The sequence below is a fragment of the Octopus bimaculoides genome, chromosome 12, assembly GCF_046866305.1.
Source record: "Octopus bimaculoides isolate indiv1 chromosome 12, ASM4686630v1, whole genome shotgun sequence".
Taxonomy (NCBI): domain Eukaryota; kingdom Metazoa; phylum Mollusca; class Cephalopoda; order Octopoda; family Octopodidae; genus Octopus; species Octopus bimaculoides.
Window position 1 is genome coordinate 44,808,796 of NC_142939.1, and position 24,365 is coordinate 44,833,160.

Below are 24,365 nucleotides of genomic sequence, written 5' to 3' on the forward strand. Positions count from 1 at the left end.
GTTCTCTCTCTTTTATAGAGGCCACTTTAGGGCTTCAGCATTACAAGTTACAAGGCAATCTTCACTAGCGTTGGTGCCAGGACACAAATAATGATGAAGATGATGATGATACTGGTGTTAATGTAATCAGCTAAACACTTCCATCAAAAAGTGTCACCCTCCCAACTGAACACCTGAAAATCCATCTCCAATGTTACTTAACTCTTACTGGTCTGTTCCACTTCACTGCAAATACATACCCTAAAGTGTTACATCTTACTGCTGCAAGCAGTGGGAGCAGTGTATAATTGTTGACTATTTCATTGATTTTTCAGTATAAATCTATGTTCTACCATCAGTGTAGCATGGACTGTCACTCTTCTAATTAAAATCAGAAATGTCAATAACCTGTTGACAGATATACCTAATTAGAAAAGTCAATCAGAAGAATCTACTTATCAAACTTTTGAGTGATGAATATTATTAGTTGTTCGACAACTGATTGATTGATTTGATTGATTGATTGACTCGGAGGGAGGTGGGTAGGAAAGTACTTAAAGTTTCTCCCCGACTAAAAATAAATACAAATAGAGAGTGTAGGGACAAACAACATCAACAACTTGGCAGGGAACAGAGGAAAATCATAATCAGTGCTTTAACAATTGAGCTGTGTTAACGATGTTTTAAATCTATCATTTCAGATAAGTTTAACCAAGAATCACCCAGAGTATAAATTCAAAACAAATGAAGAAAGAAAATTGCAGAATAGTTCAGTGACAGAATTTACTCGAATAACAAAAGGTATACAGTGTTTAAATATTGTTTATTTTAAATGTCAGACATCAACATTAGTATAAATGCACACACTTATACACATACATATTTTCCTCACATATACACAAACATAAACTGGTTGGGTGGATAATGCAGGGAACAGCCAACTCAAGAGTATGCTCTAGCATGGCCGTAGTTAAATGACTGAAACAAATATAAGAATAAAAGAATTCCAGTTTGAGGTGAGAGAACATGTAAAATTCATAGTGGTGGGAAGTGGGGAAGTGTTGTAATTATTAGAAAGAGGGAGCGCCAGAACAAACTGCCATGTTTAATTAAATTTAATGGAGAAAGTGGTAATAAAAAAAGCCAAACTCGCTATCTTCAGTTTGGTTTTCATGTCTATCCTCAACTATGCTCATGAATGTTAGGTAATGACTAAAAGAGAGCAATTGCAAATATATGTGGCCAAAATGAAGTTTCTTGGAAGAATCTCTGGAGAAACTTGACAAGGTGTGTAGCTCAGATATCAGGGAGTTTCTCCAAATGTAGCCACTGCTTTTCTGCATTGACAGGTCATAACTCTGGTACTATAGATATGCAATTACAATGGCACCGGAAAGATTGCAAGGTATATTCTTCAAGCCAAGTCAGGAAAGTTAGGGGTAGACCAAGAATGAAATAATCAGATTAAAGCCATAGTGTCAGTTAGTGACCCTTGGGAACCAGTTAGAAAGTGTAATGATGGTTGTTTCTGTTCAGACCCTATGGATGAGCTGGTTGAGGAATTTACCTCTACAACCCTACCAGGATTAGTAGGAAGAGAAGACAGATGGATGGATGGTTTTAAAATTCTTAAATCTGACAAAAGATTATAACATTTACTTTATAATCCTTTTTCTTTGAGCATTAACCTAATAACAGCAACTGTGAACATCCCTTGGCCTTTTAGTGTTTTTTGTTATTTGCATTTGTTTTACTATATATATATATGTGTATATATATATATATACATATATATATATATATATATATATATATATATATATATATATATATACTATCATCATACCAGCGCAAACATCTTTCTTGCACGCCACGTCTGATGCTTCTTATGTCCAACAATTCTCTCAGGGCACTTACACTCTGTCGTGTGTGCACACTGACATTACACATCCAGCGGACCATGCAAGCTTCATTTCTTTCGAGCCTACGTATGTCCTCCACAGTCGCGGCCCATGTTTCACTGCTGTGAAGCATGGCAGTTCGCAAACATGCATCATACAATCTATCTTTTACTCTGAGCGAGAGGCCCTTTGTCACCAGTAGAGGTAGAAGCTTTCTAAACTTTGCCCAGGCTATTCTTATTCTAGTGGTAACACTCCCAGAGCATCCACCCCCACTACAAACTTGGTCACCTAGGTAATGAAAGCTATCAACTACTTCTAGTTTCTAACCCCTGGAATGTGATGGAATCTGTTTTCTGAGCATCTGTGGTGTTTATTGCCCCTGTGCATCTGCCGCATATGAAATCTATCTTCCCGGTTAATCTTCCTTTGAAGTTTCTGCACCTCTTATGTGTCCATAGCTTACACTGGGTACATCTTATGGAGTTTCTACCTACACCTTTTCTACAGATCAAGCAGGGCCACCTACCTGATGGGGTGTGTGATAAGTTCACCTTCCTACTTGCTAAGGCCTTTTGATTCTAAACCTTGCTTCCACACCTAAAATTTCTTCTCTAGTTCTGGTAGTGATTCTACTATAAGGACCAGGTCATCAGCATAGAGGAGCTCCCAGAGGCAACCCGTCTTGAATTCCTCTGTTATTGCCTGGAGGACTATAATGAATAAAAGGGGACTGAGGGCTGATCCTTGGTGGACCTCTACTTCTACCCAGAATTCTTCACTATACTCATTGCCAATCCTAACCTTACTAACGGCCTCTCTGTATAGGGCCTGTACAGCCTTTATTAACCATTCGTCAATCCCCAGTTTCCGTATTTTCACATATGTGTGTGTGTGCGTATATATATATATATATATATATATATATATATATATATATATACATACACACATATAAATATATATACATATATATATATATATACACATATGCATACATATATATGTGTGTGTGTGAATATATGTATATATACATATATATGTATGTATATATACATATATATATATATATGTATATATATATATGTGTATGTATATATATATATATATATGTGCGTGTGTGTATGTATATATATATATATATATATATATATATATATATATATATATATATATATATATACTGGAGTAAGCACATAAATATGCAACAAGGTGGAAAAAAGAGTACTCAATTACTAGAAGTAGAGTAATATGCTTTATTTAAAAGCAGCAGAAATATAACAAAAGACTGTTACTCGGAGTTTCACATTCCCGTTCATCGGACAGTTTTGTTACTGTCTGATGAACAAGAATGTGAAACTCCGAGTAACAGTCTTTTGTTATATTTCTGCTGCTTTTAAATAAATTAAGTATATATATATATGTATATATATATATATATAGGTGTAGAAGCGAGGGCTAGAATCGAAGGGCCTTAGAGTCAACCTAGCTAAAACCAAAGTTCTAATAAATAGGAAGGTAAACAAAACACAAACCCCTTCAGGTAGATGGCCCTGCTCAATCTGTAGAAAGGCGTAGGTAGAAACTCTATAAGATGTACCCAGTGCAAGCTATGGACACATAAGAGGTGCAGCAATATCAAAGGAAGGTTAACTAGGAAGTTAGTTTTCGTATGTGGCAGATGTTCAGGAGCAATAAGCACTGAAAAAGTGCAGAAAACAACTTTGGCCACATTCCAGGGACAAAAACTAGACTTAGTTGATAGCTTTCGCTAACTAGGTGACCAAGTTAGTAGTGGGGGATGGTGCGCTGATAGTGTAACTGCTAGAATAAGAATAGCTTGGGCAAAGTTCAGAGAGCTCTTACCTCTGCTGGTGACAAAGGGTCTCTCTCTCAGAGTAAAAGGCAGACTGTATGACGCATGTGTATGAACAGCCATGCTACATGGCAGTGAAACATGGGCCGTGACTGCTGAGGACATGCATAGGCTCACAAGGAACGAAGGCAGTATGCTCCGATGGATGTGTAATGTCAGTGTGCATACTAGACACAGTGTAAGTACCTTGAGAGAAAGGTTGAACCTAAGAAGCATCAGTTGTGGTGTGCAAGAGAGATGACTGCGCTGGTATGGTCATGTGGCAAGAATGGACGAGGATAGCTGTGTGAAAAAGTGCCATACCCTTGCAGTTGAGTGGAACCTGTGGAAGAGGTAGGCCCAGGAAGACCTGGGATGAGGTGGTGAGGCATGCCCTTTGAACATTGGGCCTCACCGAGGCAATGACTCCTGACTGAGACTTTTGGAAATATGCTGTGCGTGAGAAGACCCGGCAAGCCAAGTGAGACCTAAATCCAAGGCCTCTGCCAGGGGTGTAGCCAGCCCACTTATGCGTACCTTCCTTCATTGGACACTAAACTCCGCTTGTGAAGAACTGTTGGGGCTAGCGAAAGCGAAATCATGATGGCACCTGTGCCCAGCATCACCTTCTTTGCACTTGTGCCGGGGGTGCATGTAAAGATATTTGAGTGAGATTGTTGCCAGTGCCGCTGGACTGGTTCCTGTGCAGGTGGCACATAAAATACACCATTTTGAGCATGGCCATTGCAAGTACCGCCTGACTGGCCTTCGTGCCGGTGGCATGTAAAAGCACTCACTACACTCTTGGAGTGGTTGGTGCTAGGAAGGGCATCCAGCTGTTGAAACTCTGCCAAATCAGATTGGAGCCTGGTGTAGCCATCTGGTTCACCAGTCCTCAGTCAAATCGTCCAACCCATGCTAGCATATGGAAAGCGGACGTTAAACGATGATGATGATATATACATGTATATATATATATCATTATCATCATCGTCGGTGTTTAACGTCTGCTTTCCATGCTAGCATGGGTTGGACATATATATATATATATATATATATATATATATATATAACATAAGAAAATAGAGAAGTAACTAATAAATTATTATTTATTAATTAAAAAATTGACAAACAACCCTTACAGCTGTTTCAATTCCAGGCCTTCAGAAAATTGATTAATTAAATTAAAAATTATTTGAAAGTTGAATCTCTTCAGAGGTAGTTTAAGATATACAAAATAGGCTTCATTTCATGCATGTTGAGTAAACAGCTGCAAACTGTTTGTCAATTTTTTAATTAATAAATGATAATTTATTAATTACCTCTCTATTTTCTCATTGTGTTATAATAAATAAATATATATAAACCACGGTTTATATAGTTACCTTGCAGTTGAATATTAACTGTAATGTTCAATATTCTTTTTATAGGTAACTAACAAATACTATTATAGGATTTTGTTATCCCTGAATGAAGTTTGTAATGTTTATTTGTGTGTGTGTATACATATATATATATATATATATATATATATATATATATATATATATATACACACACACACACATGTATATATATATATATATATATATATATATATATATATATATAAACAAATAACAGGTAGAAATTGGTTCATTCATTACACCTGTTTCAAATGAGTTCAAACAACTTCTGTTTCCAATACATCTGTCTTTTGCAATGTCCATTAATAAGTCCTCAGGTCAGACTTGAAAAGTTGCTGGTTTGCAAATAGTGAAGGGATGTTTTTCACATGGTCAGTTATATGTTGGGGCTTCCAGAGTGGGGAACAAGAACAATCTTTCCATTTTTACCCCTACTGGTAAAACCCAAAACATTGTCTATAAAGAAGTTTTTAGCATGGGATCAACAAACTAAAATTTGCAGAATGAATAATAACTTTGAATTGACACTGTCAACGTCATACTATATTCGTCTAAGAAAAGCTATATGTAATTTTGTTTGTTGTAATACATAAGTTCAATAAATTATAACACATGTGTTTTTAGTTTACCCCTAACTTTTATTTAGTTATCTTGTACTAGACATGAGCCAAAGTTTGTGTGATGTTTGCTTCATTTATAGACAGAAATACTAGAGATCATACACCAGAAGTTTCTATGCACCCATAATGATATTAGCCAGAAGGAAACAGCTCTATCATTTACACGAAAGTTGACAGTCATTCCTTGTATGTTGACCAGAAGGATACAGCTCTATCATCTACATGGAAGTTAACAGCCATTTCTTATATATGTTCAATACAATCTAAGTGAATAACTTTCAATATTCATAGTACAATTTTGACAGCTTTTCTCAAACGAGTCAATGCCGGGTGTTTCTGCTAGTGTGTGTGCGTGTGTGTGTGTGTGTGCATGTGCATGTGTGTGCATGCATGTGTGTATTAAAAGTAATCTATTTTAATCCATTTACTGCTCTATGCTTTAGAGCGCGCCTCTTTTTCAGATATACAATGACCATATGTATACAGGGTGCGTAAGATATATAATATAACAGATATATAATAACAGACAATAACTTTATTTATCAAAAAATGCTATGAGGATAAAAATAAACCTTCTTTTCTATAATGTTATTCAATAAAATCACCTTCAGCTTCAACAAGTGCTTCTATATGACATCTAAATCATCTACAAGTGATCCCGGTTCATTTTGTACATTACTCTGACTATGGCAGCTTTCAAAGAATCTTTGGTGTTATGGGTGTGTTTATAGACCTTTCTCTCAACAATGCTCCACATGTAATAGTCCAATGGATTGAGATCTGGGGAATTAGGAGGCCAAATGTTAGGGGTTATGTGATCATGAAAGTTTTCAGTCATCCATTCCTGTGTTACTAGAGCCATGTATGATGGTGCAGAGTCTTACTGAAACACATATGACCTTCCATTGCATACACTGTCTATCCATGGTGGTCATTTAATACTATAGATTTCAGATAATATATATATGTATGTGTGTGTGTATATATAAATATAATATATATATGTATACATATATATATATGTATATGCATATGTATATATATATATACATATATATTTAAGAGCAATCTTCAAGAGCATTTAAGAGCAATCTTCAAAAGCAATGAAAAATAAAAACTTTTTACCTTGTTATTTTATTCTGGTCAGACCTAGGTTTCAGGATTTTTTTAGCAAATAAAATAATTTGCTTGGCGAAATCCTTCTTCAGTGACCACACCATAACACTAACATATAATTAAGAGACTATAAACACGTATCTCTTCAATATACACCATAATTTTTCAAATTCATCACACAAGCACAGTATCAGTCGGCAGTAAATGAATGACTGCCGAAAACAATCTTTTAAAAGATTGCTAAAGATATATACGTAAAATATATATAGGGTGGTAAATTTTTTTGAAAATTAACCACCAGCGGCTTAACATGCATAAAAAGTCAATAGACAACATATTCTCAATATAAAATAGTGTACATTTCAACACAAGAGAAAACTACCTTCAACAGGCAGTTTTTGCATGCTAGAAGAAGTAGTCAAAACAATCAAAACCACATGTAACAGGAAATGCATCCATTTGTAGAAAATCTGCCTCAATAAATTCCATGTCCCATCCAAGTATGGAATAGTGGACATCAAAATGATGATGAAGATGATATCTTTCTGTTCATCATTTGCAACTGTCATTTGTTATTTCTTGTGTCTATGAATGGTTCCTCCAAGTTGATGGAATTTATGACTAAGATGGACAATCATCACATGAAACAAGATTAGTCTTCTCTGGTCAATAATAATGTTTCTCTATTTCAGAGATATAGTTGTCAATTTTTTTCTATTAGAATATTTACTTTTTAGAAAAAGAGTGCACAATAAGTCTCGTAATTGAAACATAATTATTTTGTGTGCATGTATGTGTGTGTGTTCATGTTTGTATGTACACACACACACACACACACACACACACACACACACACATATATATATATATATATATATATATATATATATATATATATATAAAATGGAAAAACACAATAGAGGACAATAAAACATCCGGACAGACAGACACTACAAAGGTGGACAGGAAAAATAACAAATAGAGGGACAAGAAAAAATAAGGACGGTTCATTTGTGGCCTTCTCTCCTTAGACAAGTTATCAGATTGTCATTACAGATTTAGGCAGTTACACTTGAGACTGTTCAAATCTGGTTGCCTCCCAAAAAGTCTCACCTAAGAGCATTAGATTTTTTTGTGACAAAGCAAGCGAATGTGTACAACAACAAAGACAAAAAACGGAGAACATGTTACACAATTACAAATATAAACAGCAAGAAAATAACAACAGGTGTCTTTTGACTAATTAAGACGAATCAAATTGAGCTGGCATGTGTAGAGTGAAAGGCTTCACCTTTATATCGTCAGCTATGAATCCACCACATCCTATAGTGGAAACAGCTGTAAGTTTTCTCTCTCTTTCTCTTTTACTTCTTTCAGTCATTTTGACTGCAGTCATGCTGGAGCACCACCTTTAGTCGAGAAAATCAACCGCAGGACTTATTCTTTGTAAGCCTAGTACGTATTTTAGCGGTCTCTTTTGCCGAAATGCTAGGTGACGGGGACATAAACACACCAGCATCAGTTGTCAAGCAATGCTAGGAAGACAAACACAGACACACAAACATACACACACACATATATATATACATATATACGACGGGTTTCTTTCAGTTTCCGTCTACCAAATCCACTCACAAGGCTTTGGTCGGCCCAAGGCTATAGTAGAAGACACTTGCCCAAGATGCCACGCAGTGGGACTGAACCCGGAACCATGTGGTTGGTAAGCAAGCTACTTACCACACAGCCACTCCTGTGCTTGTGTCAATGAAGTTCCTAAGATAATCGATTATTCTTTTGTCATCTCCAGGAGTGGCTGTGTGGTAACAAGCTTGCTTCCCAACCACATGGTTCTGGGTTCATGGCACCTTGGGCAAGTGTCTTCTACTATAGCCTTGGTCCAACCAAAGCCTTGTGAGTGGATTTGGTAGACAGAAACTGAAAGAAGCCTGTCGTGTGTGTGTGTGTGTGTGTGTGTGTGTGTGTGTGTGTGTGCATGCGCGCATGTGTATGTGTGTGTGTACATCCCTGTAACTTAGCAGTTCGGCAAAAGAGGCCAATAGAATAAGTACTAGGCTTACAAAGAATAAGTCCTGGGGTCGATTTGTTCAATTTAAGGTGATGCTCCAGCATGGTCACAATCAAATGACTGAAACAAGTAGAAAAGATAAAAGAGAATATACACATATGTTGGTGACAGGAAAGGCATCCAGTCATAGAAAATCTGCCTCATCAATTCTATCGGCCCATGCAAGTCTGGAAAATGGACATCAAGATGATGATGATGATGTTGTTTATCTGTTCATCATTTAATGTTGTCATCAGCTATTTTTTGTTTCCAAAAATCTCTTCCTGACTGAATGGTTACTCCAAGTTGATGGAAATCATGAGATGGACAATCCTCATATGAAACAGGATTGGACTTCTCAGTTCAATAATAATATTTGCATATTTCAGAGCTATTTTTGTCAAGTTTTAATGAAAATTTATTCTTTACTTTATAGAGAAAGGTGAGAAAATACAGTCAACTAAATCATGTCACATTATGAACATTATGAAAATAGGTACATATTTTTGTCTTCATATATCCTCAAATAAATTTTCTTTATTAATGTTTCATTCTGAAACTCCATGTTTTCAAGTCCAGTCCCTCTACATGGTACCTTGGGCAAATGTCTTCCACAAGAGCTCAAAACTGAAAATCTAATGTCCTCTGGGTGAATTTAGAAGTTAGAAATTCTGTAATTATTATTTGATTATCACTGGAATGGTAGCCACTTAATGTCATCTATAGAAAATGTGGGTCAGGTTCTCTCATGGATTGTGAGCTATGAATAATAGTTAACTCCTCTCAAATATGATTTTATTATTGAGAGTGGGTTTTTCTCAAAACTCGATGTTGAATTTGATCAACAGTTTAATAACTGCAACAAGAATGTCTGAATGAGTTTGTCTCTTTTTCTTTCCATATCTCTATTCAAATATTCTACCTTTGTTTTAACTAATTTTGAAAATAAAGAAGAAATTAGGAAAATGAATTTGCCATTATTAAGCTTGTGTTTGACAGTTTAAAAACTGCAGCAAAAATATCAGAATGAAATACAGAAAGTTAAGTGAAATTAACAGACTTAACATAATAACTGCCTCACACTAAAACTTGTAATTAATTAACTCTTAAAATCAAACTTAAAATTTTCCAAGTCTTGTAATAATTCTGTCATAAAATGAAACTGAATGATAGAAGAAAAGATTAGGGCTTTGTTCCTCCAAATGAATGTGAACAAGGTTTGTACATCTCCCTATGGTACTGGGATGTAATACAAGGAGTTAAGATTTAAAATTACACTTATGATGAAAAGAAAAATCAATTGTAAAAATGGTAATCTTTGTCCAAAAGAAGAATGACAAGTTCAACATTCAAACTGTTTTAAGAATATCTAATGGGACTATGCAGTAGGGAGAGTGTGGGGTCTGGTAAAAATGAATACCAATGTATTTTACGGTAGAGGTTTAATAAGACTAAAGCATATCTAGAGTTATCTCCCATACTTGCCAATGACCAGACTCTTTTCCTAAGGCATGTCCCCATTCAATTTTTTATCAGTTTTCATCTTGGAATTGTCTCCCTTAATTTTGACAGCAATTATCATTAAAACTAATGAATTCTTTTTAATTACATTAGTAATTTTGAATGGTGATCAATTTGCTTTTGATAATTACATTAGGTATATTAGCTTCTACTTAATATACTTGAAATATTGTTTAACTGAGTATCTTATTGCTTTTTTTCTTTAGTTATTGGCTCCCTTGCAGTCATTATATCATTCTTGATCATCATCATCACCATTCTCAGAATCAGGTAAACTCATATATTACTAATCTTTACTCCTATTTTATTCCCTTCTTGAGTTTGTATGTGTTTGTGTATGTGTGTGTGTGTGTGTGTGTGTGTGTGTGTGCTTGTGAGTGTTTGTATGTTTGTGCATGTATGTATTTTTCTATATATACATACATATATATATATATATATATATATATATATATATATATATATGATGATGATGATAAGCGAAGTAGCTAGTTGTAAAGAAGAGATCAGTGTAGTAACTACACTAACAAGTAAAGTTAATCGCCAAATCAAAGTTCCATGTTATTACAAGTTTAGCCCCAGGCAGATCTTCTACCAACTGGTTATTGGTGCAGTGCTGCACCCTGTACATACTTATATATTGCTAGCACGGGGAGCAAATTCCTACCATCATCTAGAAAACAACAGGATTGCAAGACTGACTCAGTTTTGAGCTGGTTGGGTCATATTCAGTCATAAGTACCAGGTCAGCAGAGATATAGCCAGAGTTGCTTGTGGCAAATCAGTAACCGATGGTCACTTTGTTTAGAATATATTGCTGGCTGGAGTGGTTGTACTACATGACGCCTTGGTCAAGTATCTGCTACTATGGCCTTAGTCCCATTAAAACCTTGTAAGCAGATTTGGGAGATGGAAACTGAAAGAAACTCATCATGTGTGTGTGTGTGTGTGTGTGTGTGTGTGTGTGTGTCTTTTGTGTGTGTGTCTGTGTTTGTCACCAACCACAGCTTAACAACTGGTGCTGGTGTGTTTTACATCCCTGTAACTTCGCGGTTCAGCGAAAGAAACTGATAGAATAGGTACCAGGCTTAAAAAAAAATAAGCCCAGATATCAATTCATTCGACTAAAAAAATTCTCCATGGCAGTGCTCCAATATGGCCACAATGTAATGACTGAAACAAGTAAAATATAAAAGATATATATCTAGGAGTGGCTGTGTGGTAAGTAGCTTGCTTACCAGCCACATAGTTCTGGGTTCAGTTCCACTGTGTGGCACCTTGGGCAAGAGTCTTCAGATCTATTTTAAAACGGGGGCTACAATTTTCATTAATGTTTTACGTAGTGTTTTTGGTACCGAAAGACTTTCAAACTTCGTATATTTATCTATTTTGTGTTATAGAACAGAAAAATATTTTTGTATTCGAATTTATTTCATGTAAAAAATTGTCTTATTTCGATAATTTCAACCAATCACTGACAAGTATTCAGTTGTTTATATTTACTCCTTTGGCTGATTAAGCGGTGTAAAGCGTATTTAATCTCCATAGCTTAGTTTTATTTGCTTTTTTCATTTTAAATTTGCTTTTTTCATTTGCTTTTTTTTTTCTTCGTTTTATTTGCTTTTTTCTTTTTAAATTTGCTGTTTTACCCTAACCCTAACCCTAGGGTTAGGGTTAGGGTTAGCCTATAATAGAAAGGTTTATTAGCTACTGCCAATATGCTTCAGCCATTTTTTGACAAGGAAATAATAATTTTATCACCGATAGAATTGTTTCAGAATCGTTTGGTTATGTAGTCGGCACTTAATGTATATCGGCTGAATGGACGTCAGTGATTGGTTGAAATTACAGAAATACGACAACTTTAACATGGAATAACTTAGGGATTTCTTTTTTTTTTAAGAAGACTAAGAGAAAAAGATGTTTTATATGACACATTCTACCAGTGTTCCAAGTTTCAAAGTGTTTCGTTAAGAAAATACTGTGGCCCCCGTTTTAAAATAGATCCGAGTCTTCTCCTATAGCCTCGGGCCGACCAAAGCCTTGTGAGTGAATTTGGTAGACGGAAACTGAAAGAAGCCTGTCTTATATATGTATATATATATATGTATGTGTGTTTGTGTGTCTGTGTTTGTCCTCCCCACCATCGCTTGACAAGCAATGCTGGTGTGTTTGCGGACCCGTAACTTAGCGTACACACACACACACACACATATATATATATATATATATATATATAGAGAGAGAGAGAGAGAGAGAGAGAGAGAGCGAGAGAGAGAGAGAGAGCGAGAGAGAGAGAGAGAGAGCGAGAGAGAGAGGTTATGAGAGGTAATGGTGTCAATAAGACCCAAAGATGTCAGGTAATGCTGAGTAAGTGCTATGGACAGACTATAGTTAAGCTCCAGGTTTGGTGATCATGCAAATGAGGAGTCTAACGTAGGTCATATATCAGCATGTGTGTATATATATATATATATATACAAATATATATATATATATATATAGGTATATACTACCTTCTCCCCCATGTTAGATTGAGTCCTTCTATAACCGGCTCTTTTTTGTATATTCGATATCAGTTAACAGTTTTATAGCCATTATCTCAACATGTATTTCTAATCGGTACATCCTTACTACCTCTGAAGAGATTCATTTTATAATGATTTTAATTTTATAAGATTTCTGAATCGAAACACCTGTCAGGGATGTTGTCATATTTTGAAATTAATAAATAATTCTATTAATTACCTCTCCATTTTCTTCTTATTCTTTATATATATAGACATACATGCATACATACATATATATATATATATATATATATATATATATATATATATATATATATATATACACTCCATCTTCTGTATCAATCATTTAGAATATAAATATCTTTGCTCCAGTAAAGGAAAAATATGTAGTAGTCATTATTTTTAATTTATTTCTTTATATATATATATATATATATATATATATATATACATATATTGTCTATTGCAGATACAATACACTCAGAAACAGCATAAACAAGGTTAACACATCAACAATTCAAGACGTTGCTGAATATGATTATTTCACCATGCAAACAAACACTCCAGTTCATATTAGTGAACCCAGTCAAGGATTATCATTACAAAGTAACTCTCTAGACATTGCAGAATATTGCCTCATGCAAAGTCCCAACTCAGTTGAGCCCAGTGAAGGATCAACGTCTTCATATCTTAACCCTCAAGATGTATGTAAAAGCAAAAATCCAATATCAGAAAAGTCAGCTCAAATGTGTAATACTCCAATATATGAAGAACTTACATGAAAAGAATTCCTCACCCTGTTGATAATCCTCATATTGAACAACTCTTCACACAGCCTATTAAATATTTATGAAGATGAAATTTCAATGTTTAGCAATTTGGAAAATATACTGCCAAATGAATAACTTTTAAATAATATATTGAATGATTTCTCATTATTCTTAACTTAAAAAGAAATCTAAAACTTAAAAAAATGTTTAATAAATTGTTCCCTTTGTTTTAATTTATTTGTTTATTTATCATTATTACTCTTAGAGTGGTTGACGTTAGGAAGGGCATCAAGCTGTAGAAACCATGCCAAATCAGAATGAAACCTGGTGCAGCTCCCCAGCTTCCAGTTTTCAGTCCAACCCATACCAGCATGGAAAATTGATGTTAAATGATGGCGGTGGTGGTGGTGGTGGTGGTTAAATTTTACTTCTCAGAGCTCTCAATCTCACTTGCTCCTGTTAATTCTGTAAGGGAAGACAGCAACCTGTTGTCAAAGGTCTCACATGGTCTCTCAGAATCTCTTTCCATGGATTACAAGATTTCGTACTTAAATGCTAAGTATTGTGGAAGATACTGAACACCCAAGTACCAGTCTCAAGATCCTAGCTGTCCCCAGCAGAGCAGTTTTTTGAGCATGTTCTACCTACATGTCAATTCCAATTTCTCTGACATATTTCTTGAACTTAGTTGTTAGCACTCCAAGTAACCCAACAAATACTGGGATGACAGTTACTCTCCTCATTGCCCACATTCTTGCAATTTAGTCTTTTAGTAACTTGTATTTCTGGTCACTGAGCATCAATTAGTGAGTCACACTGGATTGTAAAATTTCACAAGATCTTATATTCATTGTTCGCAGTGATCCTTTCTGGTTTATTTTTGTACCATTTCCATGTTCTTCTAAGACTGTATTTCTCACACAATTTCGAGTGAACAAACATAGCCACATTATCATGCCTCCTTTTGTAGTGCTCTTGGGCCAGTTTGCTACACTCACTCACAACATGTGAGTTTGTTTCGTTTTTGCTGTCATACACCCTACAAAGGAGCAATTCACTACTCTTATCTATTTGGAACTTTGTGTAATTACATTATTTACATTTTAAAGATATTTGTCCTCATCTTGTTTGTTGTTAGCACAACGTTTCGGCTGATATACCCTCCAGACTTCATCAGGTGTTTTGGGGAAATTTCGAACCTGGGCATATAGCATAGTGGTTAAGAGTGCAGGCTACTAACCCCAAGATTCTGAGTTTGATTCCAGGCAGTGACCTGATTATGATAATAATAATAATAATAATAATATCAAAAAATACCTTAGGAATGAGAACTCAGGTTCAAAATTTCCCAAGACACCTGATGAAGGCGGAGGGTATATCAGACAAAACGTTGTGTTAACAACAAACAAGATGAGGACAAATATCCGTCAAATGTAAATAATGTACATAATTCTTCGTCTCTTAAATATAGAACTGTTAGTGTAATTAGTTCTCAGATCTTGTTCCTAGGTGCTGCATATCAATACCTCAGTGCAACCTTTCAGATCACTTTTCCATAAGCCCCTCCAGGTATTGGTCTTATCTTTCCATTTAATTTCTCAAAGGCATTGTTTTCATTTTCCAATTGTTTAATCCTTGTTCTTCATTTTGTTTCTTAAATGTTTTCGGTTGCATCACATTTTCTGTTGCTGGTGTAAGAATGAAATTCCATAAATAAGGTAAAAGCTATATTGCATAATAACAGAAAACAATAATATAAAGATCAGCTAATCAAGTACTCTTAGGATTTGGATAATGACAGATTATCAAATATATTGGTGGACTGAAACTCAGTCTTAAAAATTAACAAAATCATGTTTATAGTGAAGTGCAAAAAGAAAAAAATGTTTTGGAATATTGAATATAGTTTAAGAGAGCTTTATAGTTAAGTGTCTTGTACTAAAACCCTCATCTCTCAAATACTTTTGTGGGTGAATTTGGTAGATAAAAACTGAAAGAAGCCCATGGTAATGTGTGTGTGTGTGTGTGAGTGTGCATGAATGTTTACATCTCATATAATTTGATTTGAGTGAAACAGTGACATGTTTGCATTCCATGACTTGTCACTCTGCACTTTCACAGACAGCATCTTCATCATCAACACTTAACAGCTGTTTCCTGTGCTGGCATTGTGTTGGATGGTTTGACAAGATCTGGTAAGCCACAGGGCTACACTGGACACCAGTGTCAGCTTAGGCATTGTTTTTACAGCTGGATGCCCTTCTTAATGCCATCCACTTTACAGTGTGTACTGGGTACTTTTTTTTGTGCTACTAATACTAGTGAGGTACAAAACAAATTACAAGACAGGAAAGAACAGAAAAGAGAAAAGTTTTCATGACTAAGTGTATATGGTGAGGTGGAGGTGGTTTTATGCCAGGTGCCAAGAGGTCATATCAAACAGAGACATTCTGTGGCCTACAGGACCTTCTGAACGGCATGCCTGACAAGAAATTATCTTAATATATTTCAGGATAGTCGAAAAACATTTTATCAACTTACCATTTGCCAATGAACATTTATGATAAGGAGCTTGAGTAATATGATTAAGAATGTGAATACAGGAATATGTTTTGGAAGTTTCCATATTCTTTAGTTTGATCTAAATTAAAGGAAAAGAGTAAAACAGAAAATGCTGTCTCCAAGAAATACGTTTTTTAGACAAGTGTCACTATGTTCTGGATCTAGTAATAATACAGATGAGAAATACCTGACTTCTCCATCTACTCAGCAATTTCATCTCGACTTGAACTGAAATGTTTTCTCAAATATTGAAAAAAGACCATCTTTACAGGGGCTCAGCAGTTCAAATTCTTTACACATGATTTAATAAAATCAAAACAGCATAAAGGAATTATATTAATCCACAAATGATGGCATCAGGGACAGAACCTGATCTTGTCATTTTAACATATTCAACTTGAAAATATCATTCTATTCTAAATCATAAATTCATGTAGAACTGAATGTTGAAATAGAGTTAGTGATAAAGTCTGGTAGATATAACCTGTCTACATTTGGGTCTCTTACCTATTCTATTGCCCCATTTGGATCTACATAAGATGCCTAGACTGCTTCTTGATATATCAACTCACCTCTTTATCAGTTCTCTATCACTCATCTCTCTATTATCCACCTGCAGCTTGTCTAACTAATGATAAGAGTGAATCTCTCCTGTTTATGTTGAATTTTTGTTGCTATTGTATTACTATCAAAAGATATAAATATTCGGTAAATTTTTATATTAACACCTGCACAATTTTCACTAAGAAAGAAAAAAAACTTGGATTTTTAGCATGGAATCAAGTGCCCTGACCTCCTAATATGCTGTAAATCTCTTATTTTGTTTTGGAAAAAAGGCGGGGGCCTTTTAACATATTTAATAACGGACCATGTAATTCACATGCTGGAAATTTATTTCTGTAAAAAGTTTTTTTTTTTTAAACACACAAGATGTAGTCTATAAATTTAGGATGTCTTTGGAAGAAACTATATTTTATTGTCAGAATATATATATACTTTCTCACACAACAATTAAGATATATTTATTTTAAATCATTTATATTTATTTGAAATTGTTCATCTTTTTCCGCCACCACCACCTCGCCCACACATAAAAATTAGTTTGGGTGCAATTTTTTTTTCCTCAGTGAAAATCGTGCGGGTGAAAAGATCAATGGGAGTGGGGCGAAATTTCCGAGGCTTCCACCTCACCCCGCCCCGTTTTTCGGCCCCCCCCCCCAAAGGGTTTTCTAGCATATTAGGTCACAGGAATTCATTCAACGAAAAAAAAAAAAAAAGAATTTCCAAAGATTCCGGGATGTGGGGGTCCCCTCTTTTCCTCCCTTCTTCCGAACCAAAATAAGGGATTTGCAGCATATTGGGAGGTCGGGCTTTTGATTCCACGCAAAAAATCCGAGTTTTTTTTTTTTTCTTTCTTAGTGAAAATTGTGCGGGGCATTAATATAAAAATTTGCCAAATATTCTTTCCTACTCTAGGCACAAGACCCGAAATTTTGGCAGAGGAGGTCAGTCGAGTAGATCGACTCCAGTAGGCAACCTGTACTTAATTCATCGATCCTGTAAGGATGAAAGGCAAAGTCGACCTCGGCGGAAGTTGAACTCAGAACGTAGCGACAGACGAAATACCACCGAGCATCTCGCCCGGCGCGCTGATGTTGGCTGCCAGTTCGCCGCCTTGAAACATAAATATTCGATTAATGTTTATACATATTTACATGCACACACACACACAAACACGCACATACATTATATGGACGATTTTCCAAACGAAACGGTACAACCATATCTGAATCTTTCAAGTGTTTTTGTTTCTATGTATGAACGTATATTTACTAGACTGCCAACATTTTTCAATGGTTTCTCCCATTGTACTGATGCGCTATTTTCCATCATTAATAAAAGTGTCGGCATTTTTGACGACACTTTTATGTTGGTATCAAAAGAAAGCAAAAAACATTCCCTTTCATGACCGTTTGATTTTCTACACAACCCAGCCATCATATATAACAGTTGGATTTCAATTAAAGCTATATGAGAAGAAAGTTCACATCCACAACTTTCAAATGATGTATAATTTCCCATGGAAAATATCTCTTTTGGCATGAAAATGATGAAGCAAAAAGTTGCTAGTGAGTTTTTTCCATGTTCAAACCGTGCTTGCTTCCATTCCACGGCATTCAATACATATGTGTGTACATGTGGTTGTATGTTAATATTTATATCTTTTAAGGCGGTGAGCTGGCAGAAACGTTAGCACAGTGGGCGAAATGCTTAGTGGTATTTCGTCTGTCATTAGGTTCTGAGTTCAAATTCCGCCGAGGTCGACTTTGCTTTCGTCTTTTCGACTTCCATAAATTAAGTACCAGTTGCGTACTGAGGTCGATCTAATTTCGGACCTTGTGCCTAAAGTAGAAAAAAATATTTGGTTACTGGTTAATGGTTGTACCATTTCGGTTGGAAAATCGTCCATATAATGTATGTGCGTGTGTGTGTGTGTGTGCGTGTGTGTGTGTGTGTGTGCAAGTCAATATTTATATATGTGTTTGTGTTTGTTCCTTATCATCGCTTCACAAACGGTGTTGGTATGTTTACGTCCTCGAAACAGCAGTTATGAAGAATGTCCAGGGGAAAGGGACATATACATCTATATCTAGTCGAATAAATTGAGGCCACTACTTGATCTTTTTAAAGCCTGCTACTTTTTCTTTCAGTCTGTTTTGCCCAACCGCTAAGTTACGAGGACGTAAACATACGAACCCTAGTCCTGAAGCAGTGGTGGGGGGATGCGCAGACACAATGACATACACACACACGACAAGCTTCTTTCAGTTTCCGCCTTCTAAATTCACTCACAAGGGCTAAAACAAAGTGTAGTTAAGCGGAGGAAAAATATTTTCCAGACATTTAGCTGTTATTTCTAGCCTATCGTGTTCCCTGGTAAGGCCTTGATATGTTTTCGTCTGCTTTTTCTGGAAATCTACGCATGTGCAAACGACCGTCTATATCTATAAAAGAGAGGATGTGTGTGTGTGTGTGTGTGTGTGTGTGTGTACGTGAATGTAGTTTATGCACGTCCACAAATTAGCACGCATGTCGCTCCAATTTTAGTAAGAAATTGTTCATGACTCAACCTGCGTTTGCGTCAACTTTTTCTCTCAGAGGCACCCGCGTATAGCTGTAAAAATCGATAAACTTTTACCAATTTTGAAGTTTGTTGACATGGCGAAGTCAAATCTGTGCGTACGCGCGTGAAAGAGAGAGAGAGAGAGACAGACAGACAGACAGAGAAAGAAAGAAAGAAATAGTGCGTTTGTGACAGGGGGAAGATACAGTGTTTGCTAGCGTCCAAAAAAAAAAAATTTTAAAAGTGGGTCAGGCAGACAGAAATCAAAGCAAATTTTTCTAAGCAAGACAGAGTTTACTTTGCTAGCGTCTAAAAAAAAACAAAAAAAAACGAAAAAGTGGAAAGGGAGGCAGAAAGCGTATTAGGAATGAAAATGTAGTTAAGTGTAAAATGTAAAAGGCATTTTTTTTCTTAAACATATCTCATAGTTTAAAATATACGATGTTTTTGAAAGACACTATATTCTATAATGAGATTATATATACTTTCTCACACAATTCAAATATATTTATTTTAAATCATTTATTTGTTTTAAATCGTTCATCTTTCTCCCACCTCTCACTCTCACACACATGCACATATAACTACTTTGGGAGCGAAAGAGTTTTGTTTATATTTCACAACTATGAAACAAAAATGTAACAATTTGTCAATCCCCCCCCCCCAAACCCGTTTTTCGGACCACAAAAAGGGTTTGGTAATTTTTCAGATTAACATCCGCACGATTTCCACTAGGGTTTTAGGGTTAATGTTAGGGTCAGGGTTAGGGTTTAGGGTCAGGGTTAGGGTTTAGGGTTAGAGTTAACCTAGAAGGGACAGGTCCCTTATTTTTTGGTTACGGGTGTTGGTAAGTTTTCCTAAGTTACTCCAATTCACATCCCCAATGCAAACCTTCAGATCAACCTTTTCCTATGCAGATCTCTAATGCAACTTTAAAAAAAAAACAGTCAATGAGTGAAAATAACCAATAAACTGATTCCTTATGGGATTTCCCAATCAAATTGCCAGCAAACCATTTTCAGCCAAACCAATTTCAACGGATTTCGCTCAAATCTGATGTGCATGTTACTTATTTTGGTTTGAAATAAAGCACTTGATCACTTAATAATCCTAGCTTAATCCCGAGCAGCGCCGGGCTATACTGCTAGTAGTCAATAAGCACGGAGTTTTGAGGTTTTGGAAAGCGAGAGGCGGAACATTGGATGCATAAAAGAAAATTGGAAAGAAAGTGAAAGATAAAGAAAAAGGAATGGAGTAGGGAAAAGCAGCCAACCTCCGGTAAAAGGAGAGAGGGGAGAAAGAACAAGAAGGAGAATGTGTGAGAGAGAAAGAAAGACTGGGAAAGAGAGAGAGAGAAAACGAGAGGTATAGAAAGAGAGCGGAAGAGACAGAGACAGGGAATGTGCGAGAGAAAGAAGGAGAACGAGACACAGGGGGAGAGAGAATGTGTTTCCTGAAGGGAACAGCGAATTTGAATACTTTTTGTTCTTTAATTTTTACCTATCATTTAACGCATGCGCATTAGTGAACTAGTTATCGTCTGCTCAGACAAAACTTTTAAAATATGTCCAACAGCAGAAGATGTATATCTAGCAAGTGAAAGGTAAAATGTTTTTGTATTCGTTTTCAAATCACCGTATTAGGATTTATTAAAATTTTACCAACGCAGTGAGAAAATAATACTATAGATAATGTCTTCGATTTTCTTCCATAGCGAACACTGTTTAATTCTAAACAAATTGAAAAATAACACACAGCTCAAAGTAGAAGATGTAACAATATAAAAACATTCAGAGAAGTTGTTTCTTTTGATTGCACCTTCAATACTACTTATATGGAATTTTACATCATTTCAAGATTGTAATAGTTCAGAAGAATATTCAATTCCATCTTCCAATTTTCAGAATAACCGTAGAATTTTCATGGGGTACTACTACTACTACTACTGTATATATATATATATATATATATATATATATATATATATATATATATATATATATATATATATATATATATATATATATATATATATATATATATATACATATATATACATACATACACATACATACCATCAACATACATGCGCTTGTGTGTGTGTGTGCATCTTTTTTTTTTCCTTGTTTCAGTCATTGCATTGCAGACATGCTGGGGCACTGCTTTGAAATTCTTTTAGTCAAATGCACACACACATTTATGTTACATATATATATATATATATATATATATATATATATATATATATATATATATATATATATATATATTGAGTAGAAAGTGGGTTATACATCTTTAGATTGTATACCTGACTTTCTACTATAAAATTAAGGAATATAAACGGAACGCTGAACTCCAGACTAAACAACTTAAACACACTTTATTTAGGTGATAAACATATAAACACATCTTTACTGTCCATGTTCATGGTCGGCCGACCGTAAAAGAGCGAGCTGTCTAGTGTAGAGAGAGACAGCTTAAACACACGTCCATGCTCAATCGCTGGCCAGCGAGAAAGAGAATGAATTGAGCGGGAAACGCTTGCTTGTTTAATTCTACGCATGCGTAAGACAACGCATGCGCAGGCGTTACTATAGAGCTCCCTCGCCAGAGCGGAAACGCACGATAAATGAAATCTGTTAGAACGCCTGAGGCAGGATGGCCACTGAAAAACCACCCACAAGATGTGGTACAAACACACACAAAGAAAATTCAAAGAAATGAAATGTACACTTGTGAAATACATGCATGCAACGTACAAATGAAAGAAAAAACATGCAATATGGGCAGTAAGTGCCACCTAGTAAAAAAAAACAAATGAGACAATGAGAAAACAAATCGTGATGACAACTGTCCAGGAAACTGGAATCACGGAATGTGAAAGTCTGAGTGTTTGTTTTTTACTGAAAGGAAAGAAAATGTACGAGTGCACAAGTGTGTGTGTGAGAAAAAAACACAGAACATAGTAAAAGTGTCTGTAGAGACAAAAAAATCCAGTTCGTATAAGAGTTACACATGGTGTGTCCCTGGTGGTGGGGCCGTTGGCGCACGACATTGTGGTAGACAGTACATTGATGTTCTGTATGTGTGGTGGTAATGATGTTGACAGTGGTAATGAGTCAGTTGAAACTTGGCGACGTCGGGGGGAATGCTTGTAGTTGGTAGTAGTAATTGTTGTCGTCACGGTGGTAATCTTGGTTGGCGCACGACGCTGGTGGCGAAAAGGCTGTTTGGTGATGAGTGTTCGTAAATGTGATGGCATTGACAAAGGTGCATGTGTAAGTGATGGTGTTGTCAAAGGTGCATGTGTAAGTGATGGTATTGTCAAAGGTGCATTTGAAGGTTCTAAGATGGATGTGGCAGTGGTGTCATCAAAAGATGTGGACACTTCAAAATATGCCCTTTTAAGACGATCTACAGTGACGGTTTCCGAACGACCATTAATGTCAAGTTTGAATACTATTGGAGTGCGAGAAAGCACTCGAAAAGGTCCTTTATAAGGTGAAACAAGAGGTCCTTTCACAGAATCATCTCGAACAAAAACATGTGTCCAAGAGTTAAGATCAGATGGCACATTAAAAGGAGGAATTTGATGTCGGGGATCCATAGGAGGAAGGGCAGAAAAATAACTTCGTAGTCGAACAACATATGACTCTAGATTAAGAGACTGTGATTTGTCTGGCACCAACATCGTTCCATGCAATGCCAGAGCGGTACCATACAAGAGCTCGGCGGAAAAAAAACCTAGGTCTGCTTTAACCGCAGACCGACATCCAAGCAAAACGACAGGAAAAAATTCAGTCCACGACTGTGGATTCGGTGAGGCACGCAACGCGGCCTTAAGTTGCCTGTGAAAACGCTCCACCATCCCATTAGAAGCGGGATGGTAACTAGTGGTGCATATATGATGTATCCCCAAAATTCGTGATAACTCACGAAATAAAACAGCTTCGAATTGTCGACCACGATTTGTTGTTAAACTGGACGGTACACCGAACCTAGAAACCCAATTAGACACGAAGGCTTTTGCAACAGTTTCAGCAGAAATTTCTGCTATAGGCATGGCTTCCGGCCAACGGGAGAAACGATCGATACAAGTTAAAATATGAGAAACCGCGACTCACAGGCCATGGTCCAACCAAATCAAGGTGGACATGGTGAAAACGGGCTTCAGGAGAAGAAAACTGTCCAAGTGGAGCACCTACGTGTCTATGGACTTTAGTACTCTGGCACTTCAAACAAGAGCGTGCCCAAGAGGTAATCGATCGCCACATATTGAGCCAGAAGAAACGAGCAGAAACAAGCTTTACTGTGGCAGAGATGCCCGGATGTGACAATGAATGAAGGGCATCAAAAACAGAACGTTGATGGTTCTCAGGTACTAAAGGCCTAGGAGAACCGGTGGATGTGTCACACACAATATAGAGCCTTCATATGAAGGGAACGGAAGGTAGGCAAATTTACAATTGTTGAATTTTGGCGAAGTTAAATTTAACGTCGACAAAAGAGGTTGGTCCTGCGAAATAGCAAGTAAATCAATTGTTGCAGGAGAGGAAACAGAACTGACAGGGAGTCTCGAGAGAACATCAGCCGGGACGTTCTCCTTCCCTGGCACATGTCGAATGTCACTTGTAAACTGTGAAATATAGTCCAGGTGACGGAAAGCACGAGGGGAGAGTTTGTCTGTTTTAGAAGACAGAGCAAACGTAAGGGGCTTGTGATCAGTATAAATCACAAACTCCCATCCCTCGAGCTGGTGCTGAAAATGCCGAACTGACAGATTGATCGCTAGTAACTCTCGATCAAAGGTACTATATCTGCGTTCGGCAGGCTGCAATTGACGAGAAAAGAAAGCCAAAGGTTGCGATTGATTATCTACGGTGTGCTGCAAAACAGCACCGACCGCAGAATCTGA

At 36.2% G+C, this 24,365-nt stretch overlaps 1 protein-coding gene across 8 annotated transcripts in view; it reads left to right on the forward strand.

The window, feature by feature from the left end:
• Positions 1-13,997, forward strand: part of LOC106873081 (uncharacterized) — a 53,394-nt gene extending 39,397 nt beyond the window's left edge. For 7 of the 8 annotated variants that reach the window (XM_014920312.3, XM_089360979.1, XM_089360976.1 and 4 more), the window contains 4 exons: positions 681-780; positions 9,379-9,438; positions 10,670-10,733; positions 13,464-13,997. In XM_014920312.3, the coding sequence (XP_014775798.2) occupies positions 681-780; positions 9,379-9,438; positions 10,670-10,733; positions 13,464-13,776 (537 nt within the window). In that variant the 3' untranslated portion in view covers positions 13,777-13,997. Of the gene's footprint in view, positions 1-680; positions 781-9,378; positions 9,439-10,669; positions 10,734-13,463 lie in introns of those variants that run through there. The other variant, XR_008265311.2, reaches the window with a different exon arrangement.
• Positions 13,998-24,365: the final 10,368 nt, after the last annotated feature.